The sequence below is a fragment of the Polypterus senegalus genome, chromosome 1, assembly GCF_016835505.1.
Source record: "Polypterus senegalus isolate Bchr_013 chromosome 1, ASM1683550v1, whole genome shotgun sequence".
In the NCBI taxonomy this organism is placed as follows: Eukaryota; Metazoa; Chordata; class Cladistia; order Polypteriformes; family Polypteridae; genus Polypterus; species Polypterus senegalus.
Window position 1 is genome coordinate 103,772,269 of NC_053154.1, and position 18,609 is coordinate 103,790,877.

Here is an 18,609-nt window from a genome sequence, read left to right on the forward strand (position 1 = left end):
CTCTCCAGGTTAGTTTCCTGTCTTACCATTTAATGCTCCTGTCCCACTTCAGTCCTACAGGTGAGTTCAGAAATGGATGATTGTATGATGGAGTTTCTATCCATCATTTTGTACACAGTGAAAATACCTTTCTTGGCACCATCTTTTTTAGTATAATGAAACTTCTGCAAAATCTATAAACTGAATTTTAAGTTTCCCAGGTAAAACAATAATTTGTTGAGATAAGAGTCCAATTAAATTTTAAACTGCAAGCCAAAGACAACACAAGGAATCCTCAGGTGCATTAGATTTCAGACATTTTTGTTTTATTCCCTTTTGTAAAGCTGATGCCAAACATGAGTTCTCATCCATCACTTTTATTTATCACTGTGTTACCATATTCCATGTGCCAGTAGCATTCTCATTCCAAGCATAGCTTCGTGTTACTGAGTACAGTATAGTGTGTTTCCTTTGGACTGGCTTCTGAGGGTTAGCAACAGTGATCACCCTCTGACAAACCTTTCAGCTGTTGCCAACACAAAGTAATATACAGTCATTATGCTGCATTCAGGAACAGAATGCCATTGAATAACAAACACCATAAATTACAAAAAGCAAGACGCAATATCTTGGAAAATAAAATATGCCATAGCACAAAAGAGTAAGACAGGAGAAAAGAACACAATATTAATAATACAACGTAGACTGTTTAGTTTTGGAAAAGTTGACAAATGTACTGTCATTTGAAGAAAAGCTTCCTTTTTTCTATTTTAAAGAAAATAGTCACCCACTTGCAGATTCTGCAGTGCTGCCTCATTGCATTCTGGTCAGCTATTTTGTACCTGGAGTTTGCTTAATGCATACACATCTATTTTTATTTTCTTTAGGATGTGAATTCATCTAATAAGGGAGTGGGTCTATATGTGTGCACCTTGCACGTTCCTTCAGAACAATTGACAAAAATATCAGTCAGTTACTCCACTGTGCATTTTTAAAATATGGTGCTGCTGCTAAAAGAAAATTCTATATATTTCTCTGCTCTCAGAAACCGTGTCCAACTTAAATACATTTTATGTATCAATATAGCTTGTCTACTACACTGTGCATCACATCAATTTTTCAATTTCATGGCAACATTGTTGTTAACTGAACTCCTTGTTTAATCAGACGCCACCTTGGAATTAATAATACTATAACTTTTACTCATCTTTGAGATACAGATACTGCTGTGACTTTTAGTGTACAGAAGCCATTTTATTTTCTCCATTTCTGCTTCACTTTAATTCATTTTTTTTAATTATTTGTTATAATTAGCCTGAGAGTAATTAATCAAGATTTGTAAACAGTGAAGTAAAAAAGTTGAAACTCGGGGGTTGAATTCTCCTCAGTCTATTTAATAGATTTTCCCAGAAAATTTAAATTTCAGCTGGATGGGAGTGTAGATGTAAAATGATAACAGGTACAATGAACGAGATATCTAAACTTCTGCTGCTTGGTCCTGTGGACCATCTTCACTGGTTTACAAAAAATAAATGTCACATTTGCTTACTAGCATAAGCTCTAACCCTTTTTTGCCTTTTCCTCTGAGATACAATATACATTAGTAACAACAGGCTGAGCCAGCCAATTATCCCTCAAATCAAGACAATCCTGAACTGAAAACTGTTTCTGGCTATGTTGCACTAGGACAAATGAACCACTTTTGGTCCTAAACAGAAAGCTATGTGGAGACTTAGTCCACCCTTCTATCTGTCCATCCATTCATTTTATGAACCATTCAGTTGTAATTAATAGTCACTGAGAGCCTTATCCTATTCAGGCATGATCAGGCATAATGCAGGGTTAGGGTTAGGGTTGGGTTAAAATTAGGGTTAATCAATTAGTATTCTTACATGGTGAGTCAAGTAATTTGTATCATGAGATACCATGAGAACCTTGTTTTTAGTTGAATAATATTTTAAGGTAACTGAAAATGAAGGAATGAGTAAAAAAAAAAAACTAGGTCGGAGAACTTTTTGAACTATTTAGGCAATCAATGTGCCTGCATATTAAGCAATGACAATATTAAGGTTTTTACTTAATATGTTTAGAGTTCCTGTAGATAAATAATATATTCATGCAAAATTCAGACTAACAAGTTAAAGCAAAAACAGGGCAGAACAGAATTTACTGCTAATGTGCATCAGTGAGGTTCTGGGACTATTTTTGGAGAGTCTGCATGTTCTCAAGAGGGTTTACTCCAGATATTTCTATTTTTCTTCCACGTCCTAAATACTATATATTGGGTAGACTGGCTGAATTGACAGGGTATTGAGTACGGGTGGGTAAGTAGCCTTCTGACCCTGTACTGGAACAAATGGATTTGGGATATTAAATACTGAATATTGAATTTTGACTACTTTATACAAACTATGATCAAACACTTGTGAAATTTGCTTAACAAATGCATTGAATTTGAACATTTATTACATGGCAGCAAAGAAATTAGCACTGCACTCTCATATTAATTATTGTCATGGGTACATAGGACAATGAAATTCTTACTTCAGAACACTTGACAATAAATAAATAAAAATAAAAAGTAAATAAAAATAAAGCAAATTATATAGCAAACAATTTGCAGTATATATTTTACAGTATATATATATATATATATATATATATATATATATATATATATATATATATATATATATATATATATATGCACTATGTGCAATGTGCTAGAAGGGAGGAGTGAGACATGTGGCCTGGCACTACGGCTTAGGTCTTTAATTACACATTCAGCCTTTCTTGGGCAGCAATTGTTGTTCAGTACATATCCTGAAGAGAAGGGAGCTCAATGTTGACAATGCTGTGTGCTGCCTTCATCACCCACACCAGGATATGATGCAGCCAGTGAGGATAGACTGTACTGTGCACCTGTAGAAGTTTGTGAGAACAGAGGGAGTAATGCAAGCTGTCCTAAGATGTCTGAGGAAGCAGAAGTGCTGGTGAGTCTTTTTGACAAGAAACGACATATACCCACTTCAGTTCATTAGTGATAGTCACACCAACAAATTTAAACCTGGTTACTCTTTCAACAGCGTCCTCTCCAATGCAGATGGCAGTGTGGCCTGCCTACTGTTTACTGAAGTACATGACTAGCTGCTTGGTTTTACTGACAATAACAGGGAGACTGTTTTCCTGACACCACTGAGTCAGCAGGTAGACCTCATTTCTGTCAGTTGTCTCATCATTGTCGACGATCATGTCTAAGAGTGTGGTATTTTCAACAAATTCAATAATGAAGTTGGAGCTGTGATGAACTTATGTTGAGTGTAATACTGCCATACCTAATACATTTAGTGGTAATCCGTACAGCAAGCCTGTTTCCCTAAGTCAGTAAATTACTCTTGAACATGCACAAAGTCACATCTTCAGCTCCACATGTCTGTCTAAACTCACTCACTCATTCATTCCAGGTAAATGGGGAATTGCTACTACCCTAACATAATGTCTTTGGATTATTAAGGAAACAAAAAAAGAAGTTGGACTATAAGCTCTTAAAGATATTGAATATATAAAGCTGAGACAGGAGAAGCAGCCTGTAGTTAAACATATGTTAAAACCTGTAAAAACAAACAATCAAGCTTTGGTAGTGCATAGTAGTCATGTGCATTTGTCTTGATGCCATGCAGCAGAATGACAAGAAATGGGAATAATATTGTAAAAACACAATGTTTTTATTCATCATAATACCAGTAAACCACAACAAAAAATATTCCTGGCTGGGTTGACTATGCAGTCATTATAATTATCTTATGCGTGGATCTCACCTTTCTCACGGTTCCCAAACTTCCATTTGTACCCTTGTCACAAACGTGTGAGTAGGAGGCAGCTAAAGGGCCTGAATAATTGTAATTCCTCAACAGACCAGGGGGCAGCGGGGTGTGCTGACTATCTCTCTCAGTTTCTTGCAGAGCATTCTCAGGAAATCCCGGCAGGTTCCGGTACCTCTGATGATGTCACTTTCGGTCCTGATGACATCACTTCCAGTTCCACACCCCAATGATGACATTACTTCCTGGACTGATGACATTACTTCTGGTTCTGGCCTCAGTGATGATGTAATTTCTGGTTCCGATGACATCACTTCCGGTTCTGGCCCCAATGATGATGTCACTTCTTGTACTGGGCTTTAAAGCTACCATCTTGCCTCAAAGCAATCATGTCTGTCTTGGACTCAGACCAGTGAACATCTCTATTCAACTTCAAACCTATTTTTGCAGCTGTGGCTGCATCAAATGTTTATGATGTCTTTGTCTCATCTTTATCACATCCTCTAATCTTTAACTTTTACCTCTCTGTCTGTAATTTTTCCCTGCCAGTGAGCCATGCCATGTATTCAGTTTGTTGTTGAAGTTACATATTTATTTTACTGTGGTACTTTTGTCTAACTTATAAAGTAATTTGAAGGGTCTTACAAATGGCAGATGGTACATAAGTTGCAGTAAAATGCTGAATCTACTTTTTGGCACTTTTGCATAGTGGTGATACCCATTAATGAAAGCATTTCACCATAAAGCGATATAAAATTCAAGACAACCTAACTAACTAGCTGTACTACCTGTCTAAGACGCGTAGACCTTAGCATTAATGTTGCAGTGCACCATGCAACGCATATATCTCTGTTATATGCCATTTGATATGGGAAGCATAAAACCTGTTGACCTGCTTCATTAAATTTTAGGCTGGCAGGAAGCTGGAGTCTATGCTAGATGCATCAGATGCTTATTAATCTAATCTAACTACCTTTTATTATCATGTATGTCAGTTTTCTGTTGTTATGAACTATTATTTGCCATTGCCAGAATTTATTGTCTGCTGTTAGGGTGATATTAAAAATCTGTCCAGATGGCATAAAATGCTATTTCCCAATTAAATAAATTTAAGTTTTACTGAAGAAATTACTTAAAATGCGTATTTAGTACATGGCTGAAAATATATTTGGTGCCTACAATTACTCAGTGCCCCAGAATTAAATTGCTTATATATATCCATAGTGTCTCACTTGTATTATAGGCAATATTTAGCCAAATACAATGCTCTTTATTTTAATAACTACAGCAAATTGAAAATCAAATAAATGATTTTCAATCTGACACCAGTTGAGAGTGGCACAACACACCCACAACATGGGAAGTGTGTACAACTGATTAAAGATGATTAAATTATCAACACATGCTAAATGTACTTCTAACATCTAACATACTGGTTAGTTTATAAATGACTACTGAACAGATGTACAATAAGTAACATCCATCAGAAATCTGTGCCCCAGCAGATGAAGGCAAATGGGCATTTCACGTGAACAGCAGCAGTGAAATATTGAAGATCATGAACACTTTCAACTGTAAAAACAAAGCTAACTTGTAGTCAGTCATTGTGCTTGAGCACTGCAATGCATTTGCATGTCATTTGTGCAGCACATGTATCCAAGTGTCACAAAAATCATGTTTATTATATCAAGGATGTAGAGTGGTTGTCAGAATTTCTGATCACACTTAAAAGCCAGACAACTGTCTGCGTGACATTTTGCATTTTTTCCTTTCTGATTATTTCTTTTGGTCAAGCTGCCTTATGTTTTGTTAATCCATTGTTTATTATTTTGTTGTTTGTTTGAGCACGGGTGGTATCTTGTTTTCTCAATAGGGACTAGATTAATTTAAGCGAGCACTCACATTTTTCTATACAAGGGCAGGTGAGTAAAGCAAAACTTTGTAGGTTGGTCCATATTGCCATCATAAATAATTATTTTTGTTAGGCTAGTGATGCAGCCTGTCATGAATGTTTACATGTGTGCTATTTCCATCTGCTGCTTTTGTCATTTGGAGTCAGTGGAATATAAAAACTTTTATTAATATGTGCCTACCTTCCGAATGGGACAAAACAGAAACAATGGATTCTAATGCACTCAGGTGGACCAATGAGGGCAAAATATCCTGAAAAGCTGTAAAGTGGTCTGCTTTTTTAAATAGGAATAAGGCTTAAAAGTTATCTTTGACATTGTATCCATACTTTAGCACAGAATGCATAAATAATTTCTTATGTTAACCTAAAATGTTGAAAATTTCATATGTTCCAGTTAACGTTTTAACTATAAAATCCAGAATGTGGAGAGCAAACCTACAGTCTCAGACCAGAGCCATGATTTGTTGGTTTCCTTTAATGTGTGGTTCTGCTGCCAAATAACACATATTAAAATACTTTAACTTCAAGAGTCTCAAATCTTGTTTAAAAAATATTTAATTGCTAAAATAAAAGAACAACATCAAATGAACACTTGAACTGCTACCTGAAATGCTGGGATGCCTTAACTGGACAAGTGCTCAGAAACTGAATGAAAAAAAGATGAACAGAATGAACAGATTCAATGATCATTTGACTTTACAGTGGACTAAATTATGAAACATGATTAACCATAAAAAACGTTAAAATGATAAAAGGCAGATGTAAACAAAATATTGCCAGTCTTATGAACTTCAGCCCAAAAAACTTTCTTGTGAACATTTTAAGGAAGAGTCCAAGTGGCACAGAACTGTACGAAAGACATTAAAACAAGTTGTTCTGTTTTTTATTAGAGAGTATGCGATACATATGTTGGTAGCTTAAAACACAAAGACCACAGAGAAGCATGTATTAGAGAACCTTTTAATATAGCAAATGGGTTACCAAATATCCAAACTTCCCAGAGATTAGAACTGTTTACTGGCTCAGACGTATTACTTGTGGGCTAGCCTAAATATAGACACATTTTTTGCTCTTTTGAAGCAGACATTTATTAGTGTGGTTAATAACTGGAGAAGGGTTGCAAATTCAGCTGGTTCCACAACAGGACATCAAAATAAGACATAACCCGGGTTATTAAAAACCCATTTACTCATGCAGGGACTCATGTTGGGATTTTGACAAGAGCTGTCTGATTGGGAGGACTCCCTCCATTTATGGTAGGAAATCAAAAAGAGGAAATTAAAGCATAATGTAGCGGTTACTGTCGCTGCCTAACATCTCCAGAATTTTGGGTTCAAATCTCAGACTGATTTACTGTCTGTGTGGAGATTGAACTATTTATGAGTGATTTTCTTGGCCTTTCCTCTGGAAATATCAGGTTTTACACCTACAGTACATTGCAAAGATGTGTGTAATAATTTATTTGGTACATACATTTGTGCTATGATAGACCTGCTGGTCTAGGATAGGCTCTAGTCATAGTGACCCTAATCAGTATGAAGCAGGTTGAAATAAGCATGATTTAAAATTAAAGGAAGCAAGTCAGATTTGCTTGAAAAAAAAAACTTGATTTGCAAGTCCCATCCACAATGAGATATTATTGATACTGCAGTTTTGGATGAAGAATACTGATGACACTCATCCCATATACCACATGGCAAAGAAACTACACACTTTACCCTGAAAATCATAAACTGTATACACCTTCTAGCTAAGGGTGCACTGATATAACATTTATCTTATTGGACTAATTAACAAAAATAAAAAGACTGTTGGTAAACAGTTACATCAGCCTTTTCTAGGCCAGTAGATGCACAGTATAATGTAGTGCTGCAGTTGATTGTTTCATTTAAACAAATGGCTTAAATGCACCATTTTAAACTGCGCTATTTTTTTCTTTAAGGAGACAGTAGAAATTTTCATCACAAATAATGGTATCCTATAGATAACATATTAAATAAATAAAGGATACAAATTTTACATGCTTATAAATATCATGCTCCAGAGGCCAATGATGAAGAAGTGGTGTGCATCAACTGAGCAAAAGCATAGAGTGCTCGTGTATTAGAGTGTCTGCAAAGTGTTTGTATTTGAGAATCAAATGACTACTATTTTGAACCAATGCTGGCAAAAACAGTCCGATTTTTTGACTCTACTTAGTCACTTAGATTAAAATTGAATTGAGTACAAACTGCAGGAATTATGTATGTTTTAAAAAAAAATAAGTCTTTAAATCAAAGCCTTTTATTATTCATACCTATGTTCTCTATAGGGAGAGCATCTTTTTCCCCAGAGCAGTTCTGCCAAAAACACCTTAACTGTTGCTATGGGTACAAACTGTCCAATCATCACTCAGAAGAACGTTTTCCAAAGAAGCTCATTTTAATAGCTTTGAAAAGCTTGTGGAGTGAAACTTCATTGGTTCCAATAAGTGACATCTATGGGTTGTTTAGTGTTAAAGTATTTGTACGATCAAATTCTTTATTTCTATGCTCATTTTTGAAATTAACATTTTATTCACTGCTGCTTGATTACATTTGACGAATGCAGGGAGTTCTGACCGATTCTTAAGAACTTTCCATCTAAAGGAAAAGAAAAATGAAACTCAGATTTTACACCTGTGCCAGTTAACCATCTACCACACAGTTCTACTTCTGGACAGACATTCATTTTTTATTTAAGATAAAAATAGGGTTTAATAGCACCATCAAGGGCATCATTGAAGTATTTTTCATGCTCCGATTCATGGCAAGGAGCATAGATTTTACAAATGATATGCATGTATTGTTTTACACACAAAAAGAGAGATAAATAAAGAGAAGTCGTAAAATACAAAGGAAAGAACAAAGACATAATGTGTTTAAAGCATCTCCTTTATCTGTTGCTTAAAAGTAGTATATCCACTCTCTGACTTCCAGCTACCTCACAAAAGCATTCCCTCACTCACAGTTTCTCATGACCAAACTAGGTGGAATGGTAGATAATCTAAAATCAGATGGATTACTGCAGAGGGACACAGGAAGCAAAGGGTCATGATGTAAAGAAACTGAAGAATTAGAAGATGCTAAAAGTGGTGTCCCTCAGGGGTCAGTTCTGGGGCAGCTCTTTTTAATATATATAAATGATCTGGATAGGACTATATATAACAACCTGCTCAAGTTTACAGATATTACCAAATTAGGTGCAACTGTAAATAATATACAATTAGCTAAATCATTGAAGAGGACTTGGACAGAAAAAAGGCTTGGGCAGACCTGTGAGGCATCAATTGAAGTATTGTAGCTTTGCTAAATTCTCCATATTACAAAAAAGACATAGCAGTGCTAGAAAAAGTCCTGAGGAGAGTGACTGGGCTGATTCCAGAACAAGAGCTATAAGCTATTATGAAAGATTAAAGGCATAGAAGCTTGTCAGCCAAAGCAAACAGAGTTTAATACGTGACGTGATTGAACAGTTAGAAATTATGAAGGAAATTAGAACAGTGGACCCAGACTGTTAATTTAAAATGAATTCTTCAACTGGAACACAGCTTGAAAGTCAGTAAGGATAGATTGTCCACAAGTGTTACGTTTTTCTTCACAAAGAGATCCCATAATTCATCATTTTGAACAGTTCAATCACGACACCTCTTAATCGCCATTTACCTAAACTGAAAAGGTTCAACTCTGTCAGTCTTTCCTCGTAACTCATGCCTTGCAGTCCTGGAATCAGCCCAGTCATTTTCCTCTGATTTTATTCCAGCACTGTTATATCTTTTTTGTAGCCTGGGGACCAAAATTGTGCATTTAATACTTCACACATACTCCATACATCAGGCTGTATAAAATAACATTTTGTTAGTTTTCTTAATGGATTCTGTATGCCAACTGGATAGAGATTATGATAAGTCCACTATGACACCCAGGGCTCCATTGTGTATTTAAATCTACCAACTTTACCTCCTATGTGTAATACTTTATATTTATTTTCATTAAATTTTGTCTGCCACAAATCTGCCCAAGAATGTACCTTGTCCAAGTCCTACTGTAAAGATTCAACAGATTCTAGAATAGCTGCCATTCCATGTAGTTTGGTAACATCTGCATATTTAACCAGCTTATTATTCCTAACAGGATCATTTAAATAAAATTAAAAGAGTAGCAGCCCAGCATTGACTCCTGAGGGATGCCACTTTTAGCATTGTCTAATTCTGATAGGTTTCCTTAAACTCATCTACACACCATGCCCTAAATTCCCACTTCTTTTAGTTTGGTCACTAACACATCTGTTCTTCTCATGACATACGCAGTCTTTTTCTTAATTATTTCTTGGAAATGGTAAAGGGAAGGCTCAGCAAGAACTGGAACGGATTCCATCCACGTAGAGTAAGTATAAAATTGCACATTTTTATTTTGCATTATTTAATTTACTTTGATATTTTTCTGCATTTAATGATAATGCATATGAGCAACTGAATTTCCCTTTCAGAGTTAATACAATATACTCTGACCAGGTATCTGCTAATTTTTATATAATTTTCCCTGATTCATCTCTTCTTACAGTATCTGTATGAATATTAAACAATGGTCGGCAAACAGTCTCAGCTGCAGGAATAGCTCTTAAGTTAGATAATGGCCAAGTGTCTCTGTATTTTCTCCTCACAGAAGTAAATTTATTACGGCCATTTTTCTCAAAAGTAGAAATTTGTTGCAACAATGAAATATGATCTAAACACATAGTACCATTATATTTAAGCCACAGTAAGTAAGTTTGTAGAGCAAAGTCTCAGAGGGAGAATAGAAATTACCTGTATTGCCTTATAGTGGAAAATTGTGGCAGCAGTAGAAGATAGCAGCAAGAAATGGAGTTTGAGAGTTACCTAAGCAATGCCCAAAGTAATAGATGAGATTGCTCTAATGAAGAATATCAAACGTTCTTTTGTAAGATTACATATATACACACAATTCTGTAACTTACATAGAGTGTATTGGTTTGGCACATAAAATACAGATTTATCATTGAACAGATCTTGTAATTAGCAAGTAAAAGTGGTTTACCCACATAAATGAAGGTAATTACTTGGAGGTCAGTTCAAACCATGGGATACAAACCCCACCAGGGAGGAGTGGGCTTAAACCAAACTAGACTATATGGCACGGGGAAGGATGACAGCATCGATGCTGTCTCCACAGACATACTGTACAAGTACATCTTTAGGCTAAATATTTACTTGCACTCAGAAATAACAGTACATACTGAAATAACCTTCCAAACATTCAGATGATGCCCCATTCATCTTCCACAAGTGTAATTTTAGCCCAGGCAATGTCAAAAATTTCATCTAGTATCATCTGAGCTCAGTCTAATATCTCCCACGGACCTACTACAAAAGCTTTTTTTCATGCTGCATCCTGTCTAAAGCGATGCTTTGAAATATATAGCGGCATGATTTACAGGCTGTAAAAGCTGGAATGTTTCTTAAAAACTTTTTAGGCCAGCACTTACTTAATTTTGTAACTAGTGCAATACAAGTATGGCTTCTCCATTACAATTCAAATACAATTAAAGGAAACAAAACTTTAAAATATGACTGTATTCCTGTTCACTTGCCACTGAAGGCTCTTTTAAAATCTATTCATTTTCTAGAAACTGTTTTTCCTGGTCCGAGTAGCAGGAAGCCAGAGCAAAGGGTACAAAGCAGAGAACAGCCCTGGATGGAGAAAGAGCACACTCCTGGTCACATATAGCCACTTTAGAGACCCGCAAGTATGAGGGGCCAAGGGGTTGAAATCTGAGATCACAGGGAAAGCTCACACTTCCACAAAGAAAATCAGGGAAATTCTTTATGAATATCACTGAATGCAGAAATCATCTGGGGTCCAATCTTTGAGAGGGAGAAATACTACCTTTGGACCCTTGTAGTCTCCTTTATATAGTTTTGCATAACCATAATGTAAAATTATCAGAACCACTTAATCCAATACATATATAGTGTTCAGATGTTGCAGATAGATAGATAGATAGATAGATAGATAGATAGATAGATAGATAGATAGATAGATAGATAGATAGATAGATAGATAAGGCACTATATAATAGATTAGGCACTGATAGATAGATAGATAGATAGATAGATAGATAGATAGATAGATAGATAGATAGATAGATAGATAGATAGATAGATAAGGCACTATATAATAGATTAGGCACTGATAGATAGATAGATAGATAGATAGATAGATAGATAGATAGATAGATAGATAGATAGATAGATAGATAGATAGATAAGTGAAATTATAGTGGGGAGAAAGCAATGCCAGCACTATACATCTGTCATCTTTCAAATACATGCCACCTGATGTCGGTTAGTACAGTTGATATGCTTTAATGAATGTATCAGATCAAAGGAAAATGTTTAATCATTCTGCTTAAAATGCAACACATTCAAAAATGCCATGGTATTCATAATGTGATGACCATGTCAGACTTTATGAAGTTACAAAAATCCAGTCAGAATTCAGCTAACGTGCGACTTAAATTAATTGCATTAGGATTTAGCAAATCATACATACGAACGGGCATTAAAAAGTGAGGGAATGGGCGAAAGGAAATAGAGCATAAACACATCCTAAGACACATACTTGTACTTTTAACATCTCATTCAGAAAAGGGATCTGAAAAATGTTTTCCATTTCACAGATAAGTATAAAACCATATGGAGCAGAAAGGCAGTAACTTCTTGTGTGATTCGAGATTCAAGCACTGATTTTTAATTTAAACTTTTCTGCTTGATACTTTTATCGTCTCAGCATCATAAATCTGTGTACTAAACTAGTGAGCTGACAAAATGACAGCACCCTGCTAATTGTAAAATCTTTCCCAAATTCAAAAGAAAACATTGGATTCATCCCAAGCTGGAATTCCCTGTCAGACTGGCAAAACATTCTCAGGAACATTTATAGAGGACTTGTAATAATTTGTATATCATATTTCATTAGAAAGTTCTCCACGCACATAACCACACAAAAGTGTCAGCTGACATACTGACACTTACTGTACGGGAATCGACTCAATGATGTACTGTAAAACGCTTGGCAGCATTTAAAGCTCTAAAACGAGTACTGCGCAACTCAAAAAGAACATATAAAGATCACTAATTTTCAGCATTACATTTTTTCAGCAGTACATGTTTGACACGCAATACACCTGATTCTATGAATTACATCCAAAATAAAAAGATGATATAAGGACGGGAGAGCAACGTCAGGTGTTGAAACTATTAATTCCTTAGCAGCCGAACACTGTCGAACTTGCATGGCATATGCTACAATATTAAAAGTAACACGTAATTGTCTGACTATACAGTCATGCTTCAAGAGTGCTACACCTTGGCACGACTCGAACGTATAGTGACTGTTTCAGCTTCACCATCTGATGAAGTTCTAGTAAAACCACACCGACACATCTGATGTGCCGCTTCGGCGCCACCGCTCTTGTCAGTATAACATCAAACAGAGTGCTCGTGATGTAAACCCGTTATGATCGCTTCTGATACTGAAAGCACAGCAATACGTGGATTAAACTTTGGAGACACACGAATATACTTTCATTTCTCGTTTTTTTATTAAACACCAAACATTATTTAATTTTTAAACAGGTTTTTCTAAAATCTTATATATTCCTCACTGCAGTCCTTTAAATGTATGCAGTTGTTTACGTAAGCGTAAAGCTCACTGCAGAAACGACGTAGGCTGTGAAAGAGGCAAATAACCACTTCGCATACACATTTTATTTATGCAGCCTACTTATGATTTTTTACAAAGCACCAGACACAAAATAATTTAAGAAATACAGTAATCACGTACCTCTTCCATAAGCTGCTCCATCCTGCCAAGAATAATGGGCTCGATTTGGTCCAGTGAGATCCAGGCTGAGAGGTGCGTGTCTCTCTCCCGTTCAAAGTTTAAAACCCGAGACTGCAAATCCGATGTTCTCAAACATACTAATATGCAAAATCCCAAAGTGATGAAGGACAACGTGCAACTGAAAATCACAGCAGGCATATCCCGACAGCTTCTAGAAATTCTTTTATGACAAAGATAAGCGTTGTATGTATTTCCCAAGGTGAGCTGTGGCACATGTGATATCTTTTGATCATCTTCCATTTTTCGATATGCAAAACTGTTTTCGGCTCCACTGCGGACTTCCAATGCTCTTTAGGATTTCTTGAAAGAGAAACGTAATTAAAGCTGATGCAAGCCACAAAATAAGATGATAAGTTCCCACAAACAGCTGCTAGTTCTTATTATAACTTTTTATTTCCCAAGCCCGGAAAGTATAGGCTAACTTAGAGAAGATTTAGGCATCTTGCAAAATGAAGTCATAGAACGGCAAATTCAGAAAAACACAAAGTCCATCTGATGATATTTCTGCATTGTGTGGCCCATTTAAAATATTTTTTTGCGGCAGTCGGGTCTGAGTGGTCGGGATATTTGTGTACGTTCCACTGAGTGACTGCTGCTTTCCCTGAAATATGACACACTACCAACTGTTCCTCTGTGGTTTAATGAGCAGGGTCTTTGGCTCTCCAAAATCGTAAGGCTCCTCCTTTTTTGATTTATTTATGCAAAATGACAGGGCGGGATTCGAATATTAACGTGCGCTGTTTGATCAGCAAAGCGTGGGGTATGTTTAGTTAGAGCAGTGAGTGTATCATTTAGCCCTTCGAACTCGGTCTTTTATACTATTTAAATAACGCTAATTAGCAAGTCCTGTTGTAAAATCTTTGTGGGAAACGAAAAAGAAAGTAAAATGAAAAATCCGTAGTTATATCAATGTATTTTTTGTAAACTTTTGATTTGGAATTTCTTCATCAATAATAATAATAATAATAATAATAATAATACGCGAACAGGGCGTATTAGAAAATAGTGAATGCACGTAAAGACCTCTCAGCTTTGAACCATAAATATCATTCTAATGTTATTACCTTACTGAGCAAACGCCAAGCATACAATGAATACTTAGGACACAGCGTGGCCCTATTTATGATGATTACTCAGCACTTAACATTTCAGAGTGTGTACTGGCTGATTTTAAGAACAGTAACATTAATATACCATCTGGCTGGTGGGTGGTCTTTTTGTCCACTTGTGAGGCAGGTGGGTTGCTTATCGTTATTTAACACAATTTCTTTTCACGAAGTGGCCATTCTATATTTGCGATCGGACTTTAGCTAAGCACTGCCTCTAGAGCATGCATATTGAAAATATTTTATAACTTTATCGAGCAAAGATGGAAAAGAAGAAAATTGCATAGTTTTATATTTATATTGCAAACATGATGTTTTGAATAATGAACCTTTATGAAATCTGTACCTGAAGTGGAATAAGCAACAAGAGGAGGGAAAAACCAATGCAAGTGTCTCTTTCTTATGTATTAATGGTTATTTATAAGTTTAAATATAAATGGCAGCAAGAATAGTTTAAAAGAAAAATGCATTAATCAAACAAATACCAACTAAAATGTCATAATAAAAATATAGCACTTATGAATCAGGACAAAAGCTAATAATAACTGCAGTAGAGTAGTTTGTAGGGTATTGTAACAAGTCGGGAGTGTCAGAGATGGAGGCTGGTTGGCCTATAAAAGGATTGTTGATTCCTTTGTGGCTGAAGTTAGCACCTCATTTCTTGGCCTCTCATCAATACTGGCCTGATCTTCTGTGGCTCCTATAACACCCATCTGCCTTGTCCTGTACCTGTGCCTTCATGTTGCTGATTTCACCTCACACTGCTCACCTGAGCTCAGTGGTAATGCCATTTGCTACATTTTCCTAATTTCTGTGAGCCAGTGCAGTACCAGAATCATACCAGATAGTCACACACCCAGGCTCATAGCAGCACTGAATCAAATATTTCTAAAACTCTGTTTTACTGTATACCTTTTCTTTATATCTAAAACTAGTGGGTAGTATGGTTGCACAGAGGTTAGCGCTGCTAACTCACAGACTCATTGTCCCCATGTTCACATGGGTTATTCCTTTCCTTTCCATATTCAGTTTTTTCTCTCTCACATCTCAAAGACATATTAGTTGGATTATTTGACAAATCACTTTAGATGGTAGGTTTGAATGTCTGTGGATTTTGCAATGGACTGTTTTCTGCCCAGTGTTGGTTCCTGCCTTGTAGCTTACTGAAAGGAGTTTGCTTTACAGGAATCTTTTAAGATGTTTGTACACTTGGAAAAAGTTTTAAAATTTTAAGTAAATAATTTTATGTAAATTAGGAATTGTTTGAGGGGTGACACGGTGGCGCAGTGGTAGTGGTGGTTAGGAGACCCGGGTTCTCTTCCCGCGTCCTCCCTACGTGGAGTTTGCATGTTCTCCCCGTGTCTGTGTGGGTTTCCTCCGGGCACTCCTGTTTCCTCCTACAGTCCAAAGACATGCAGGTTAGGTGGATTGGCGATTCTAAATTGGCCCTAGTGTGTGCTTGGTGTGTGGGTGTGTTTGTGTGTGTCCTGCAGTGGGTTGGCACCCTGCCCAGGATTGGTTCCAGCCTTGTGCCCTGTGTTGGCTGGGATTGGCTCCAGCAAACCCCCATGACCCTGCGTTCGGATTCAGAGGGTTGGAAAATGGATGGATGGAATTGTTTGAGGCAAATAAGTCAGAAAATAATAGTCAATCCAGACCCAAGTATTTTAAGAATGAGGCAATGAGTAGATGAATTTTCACTATTTATAATTTAATGTTTGAACAGTGTCACTGAGGTCAGCAAAATATCTCAAAGCACTGCTTAATTCAGAAAAATCCAGGAATTCCATCAGTTCAGCTTTGGTAGAGTAACTAAAATTGAAAAGACATTTCACAAAGTACAAGATCAAAATTCAAACTATCAGCTGTGGCCAACTTGGGGACAGCTTTATTGAGCTGAACTAGTCACCAGAAGTTTGTACAAGGAATATATCTGTTATGTCTCATTTCTGAATCAGACATTATAAAACTCACCCTTTAGTACCACTGGCTTAAGCAGTATAATCCCAGCATAAACTGAAGGCAGTGGTGGCTAGTGAAAAAATTTGGGTGCGGGGTGCAGATTTTGAGGGGACAAACTGAAGCACCACTTATCTATTATAAATACCTTTAAAGAAGGTCTCAGAAACAGTCATTCATAGCTTTATCACTTCTCCGCTAGCCTTACGAGGAACTGCCCAAATCTGCTCTGTTGTGATTTAAGATGGTTCAAAATGCAGCCGCTAGACTGTTAACTGGGTCTGTTAAAAGGATCATTATCTCCCTCATATTAGCTTCTCTCTCCACTGGCTACCAACCTCCTTCACCCCTACTCAGTACCGAGAGCATTGTGGCCATCTGGACAACTACTCCTCATAGTTCCAAGATCTCGGTTGAAATCTAGGGGAGACAGAGCTTTTTCAGTTGTTGCCCCTATGCTTTGAAATGACCTGCCTTTCCATATCAGGTCTTCATCCTCTATCAATTTTCTTAAAGCTCAACTTAATACTTACTTGTTTTCTCTTGCTTTTACTTTGTATAATGGGTTGTGGGGTATGGTTATAATTGGTTGTTTTTATTGATCTGCATTTGTATGATTGTTGATACTGTGTTTTCATTTAATTTTAATGCTTTTTTGTACAGGACTTTGGCGCAAAATCTATTGTTTTAAATGTGCTTTTATAAATAAATATGACTATTATATAGTGCCTTTCACATCTATTTATCTATTATATAGTATCTTTCACATGTATTTATTATCTATCTATCTATCTATCTATCTGGTCATTCCCATGCTCTCATGGTTCTCATCATAGTGTCAATCCACATCTTGGCCTGTCCAGTACCAGACCCATAGGACAAATCCAGTCTAAAATGCTTTATGTCTTTTCCACCAGGCTGCCCAATCTGATGCCAGTTTTTCCATTTCTACTGTGCTCTAAAACTTCAGTCGTTGACATCCACAGTTCCCTTTTTCCCACAACTTGCCCTATAGACGTCAAAAGGAATAGGTGAACCTGCCAACCAAATTTTACACTACACCTGTCTCTAAACTGCCCCATCCTCTTACCATCTTGCCCAGTTCCTTATTCTACCAAAACCCACACCATAATAATGACACCCCCACCTCTTTAATCTTTAATGTGCATATCCATCTGTCCTATAACACATCAATAGCATAAGTCCAATCCAAATCTTATTTGGCCTCTGCTAATAGAGAGCCCAGTCCTTGGCCATTTCCACTCTATTACATAAATTCACATCATACAATCTAAATTTCACCTGGGCACAAATTCACATTGTAAGATTCACAGACCCCCACATCTTAAAACATAACTCATCCCCAACCCTTCTTGTACTACACCCAATGGACACATCCAACCTAAATCTTATTCTGCCTTTACAATCAGGATACTTAAGTTTTCTTGAACATACCTATTTTCTAGATCAGTGTTTCCCAACCTTTTTGCACTCAAAATCATCCTAAGGCACTCTAGTATTCTGCTGACCAGAAACACATTATATCTCTAATGCCAATCCTGTAGCCATAATCTAGCTGTTCAGCAATACTTAGTATGCCAAAAAATGTAGCCTCATGCTATTATCCTAATAACTGTGGCTACTTTCATGGCACTTGCATTTTTCAGAAAGATGTTTGAAATCTCGTACCCCTGTCGTTGTCCACAACGCTTCGGTACCAACACTTTAAAACAACTAACAAGGAAAGCAAAAAATGCATTTCTGTCAAGCAATGATTCATGAAGGGGTGTTTCATCAAGGAAATAACTTAATTTTCTTTGATTTCTAAAGTTGCCATCTCCTAAGTTGCTCTCGCTCATCTATAGTAACATAACATTAAAGGTGGATAT

At 36.5% G+C, this 18,609-nt stretch overlaps 1 protein-coding gene across 14 annotated transcripts in view; it reads right to left on the reverse strand.

The window, feature by feature from the left end:
- col13a1 (collagen, type XIII, alpha 1) overlaps nucleotides 1-14,278 on the reverse strand; it is a 273,440-nt gene extending 259,162 nt beyond the window's left edge. For all 14 annotated transcript variants that reach the window (XM_039755089.1, XM_039755081.1, XM_039755058.1 and 11 more), the window contains exon 1: nucleotides 13,596-14,278. In XM_039755089.1, the coding sequence (XP_039611023.1) occupies nucleotides 13,596-13,895 (300 nt within the window). In that variant the 5' untranslated portion in view covers nucleotides 13,896-14,278. The remainder of the gene's footprint in view (nucleotides 1-13,595) is intronic.
- Nucleotides 14,279-18,609: the final 4,331 nt, after the last annotated feature.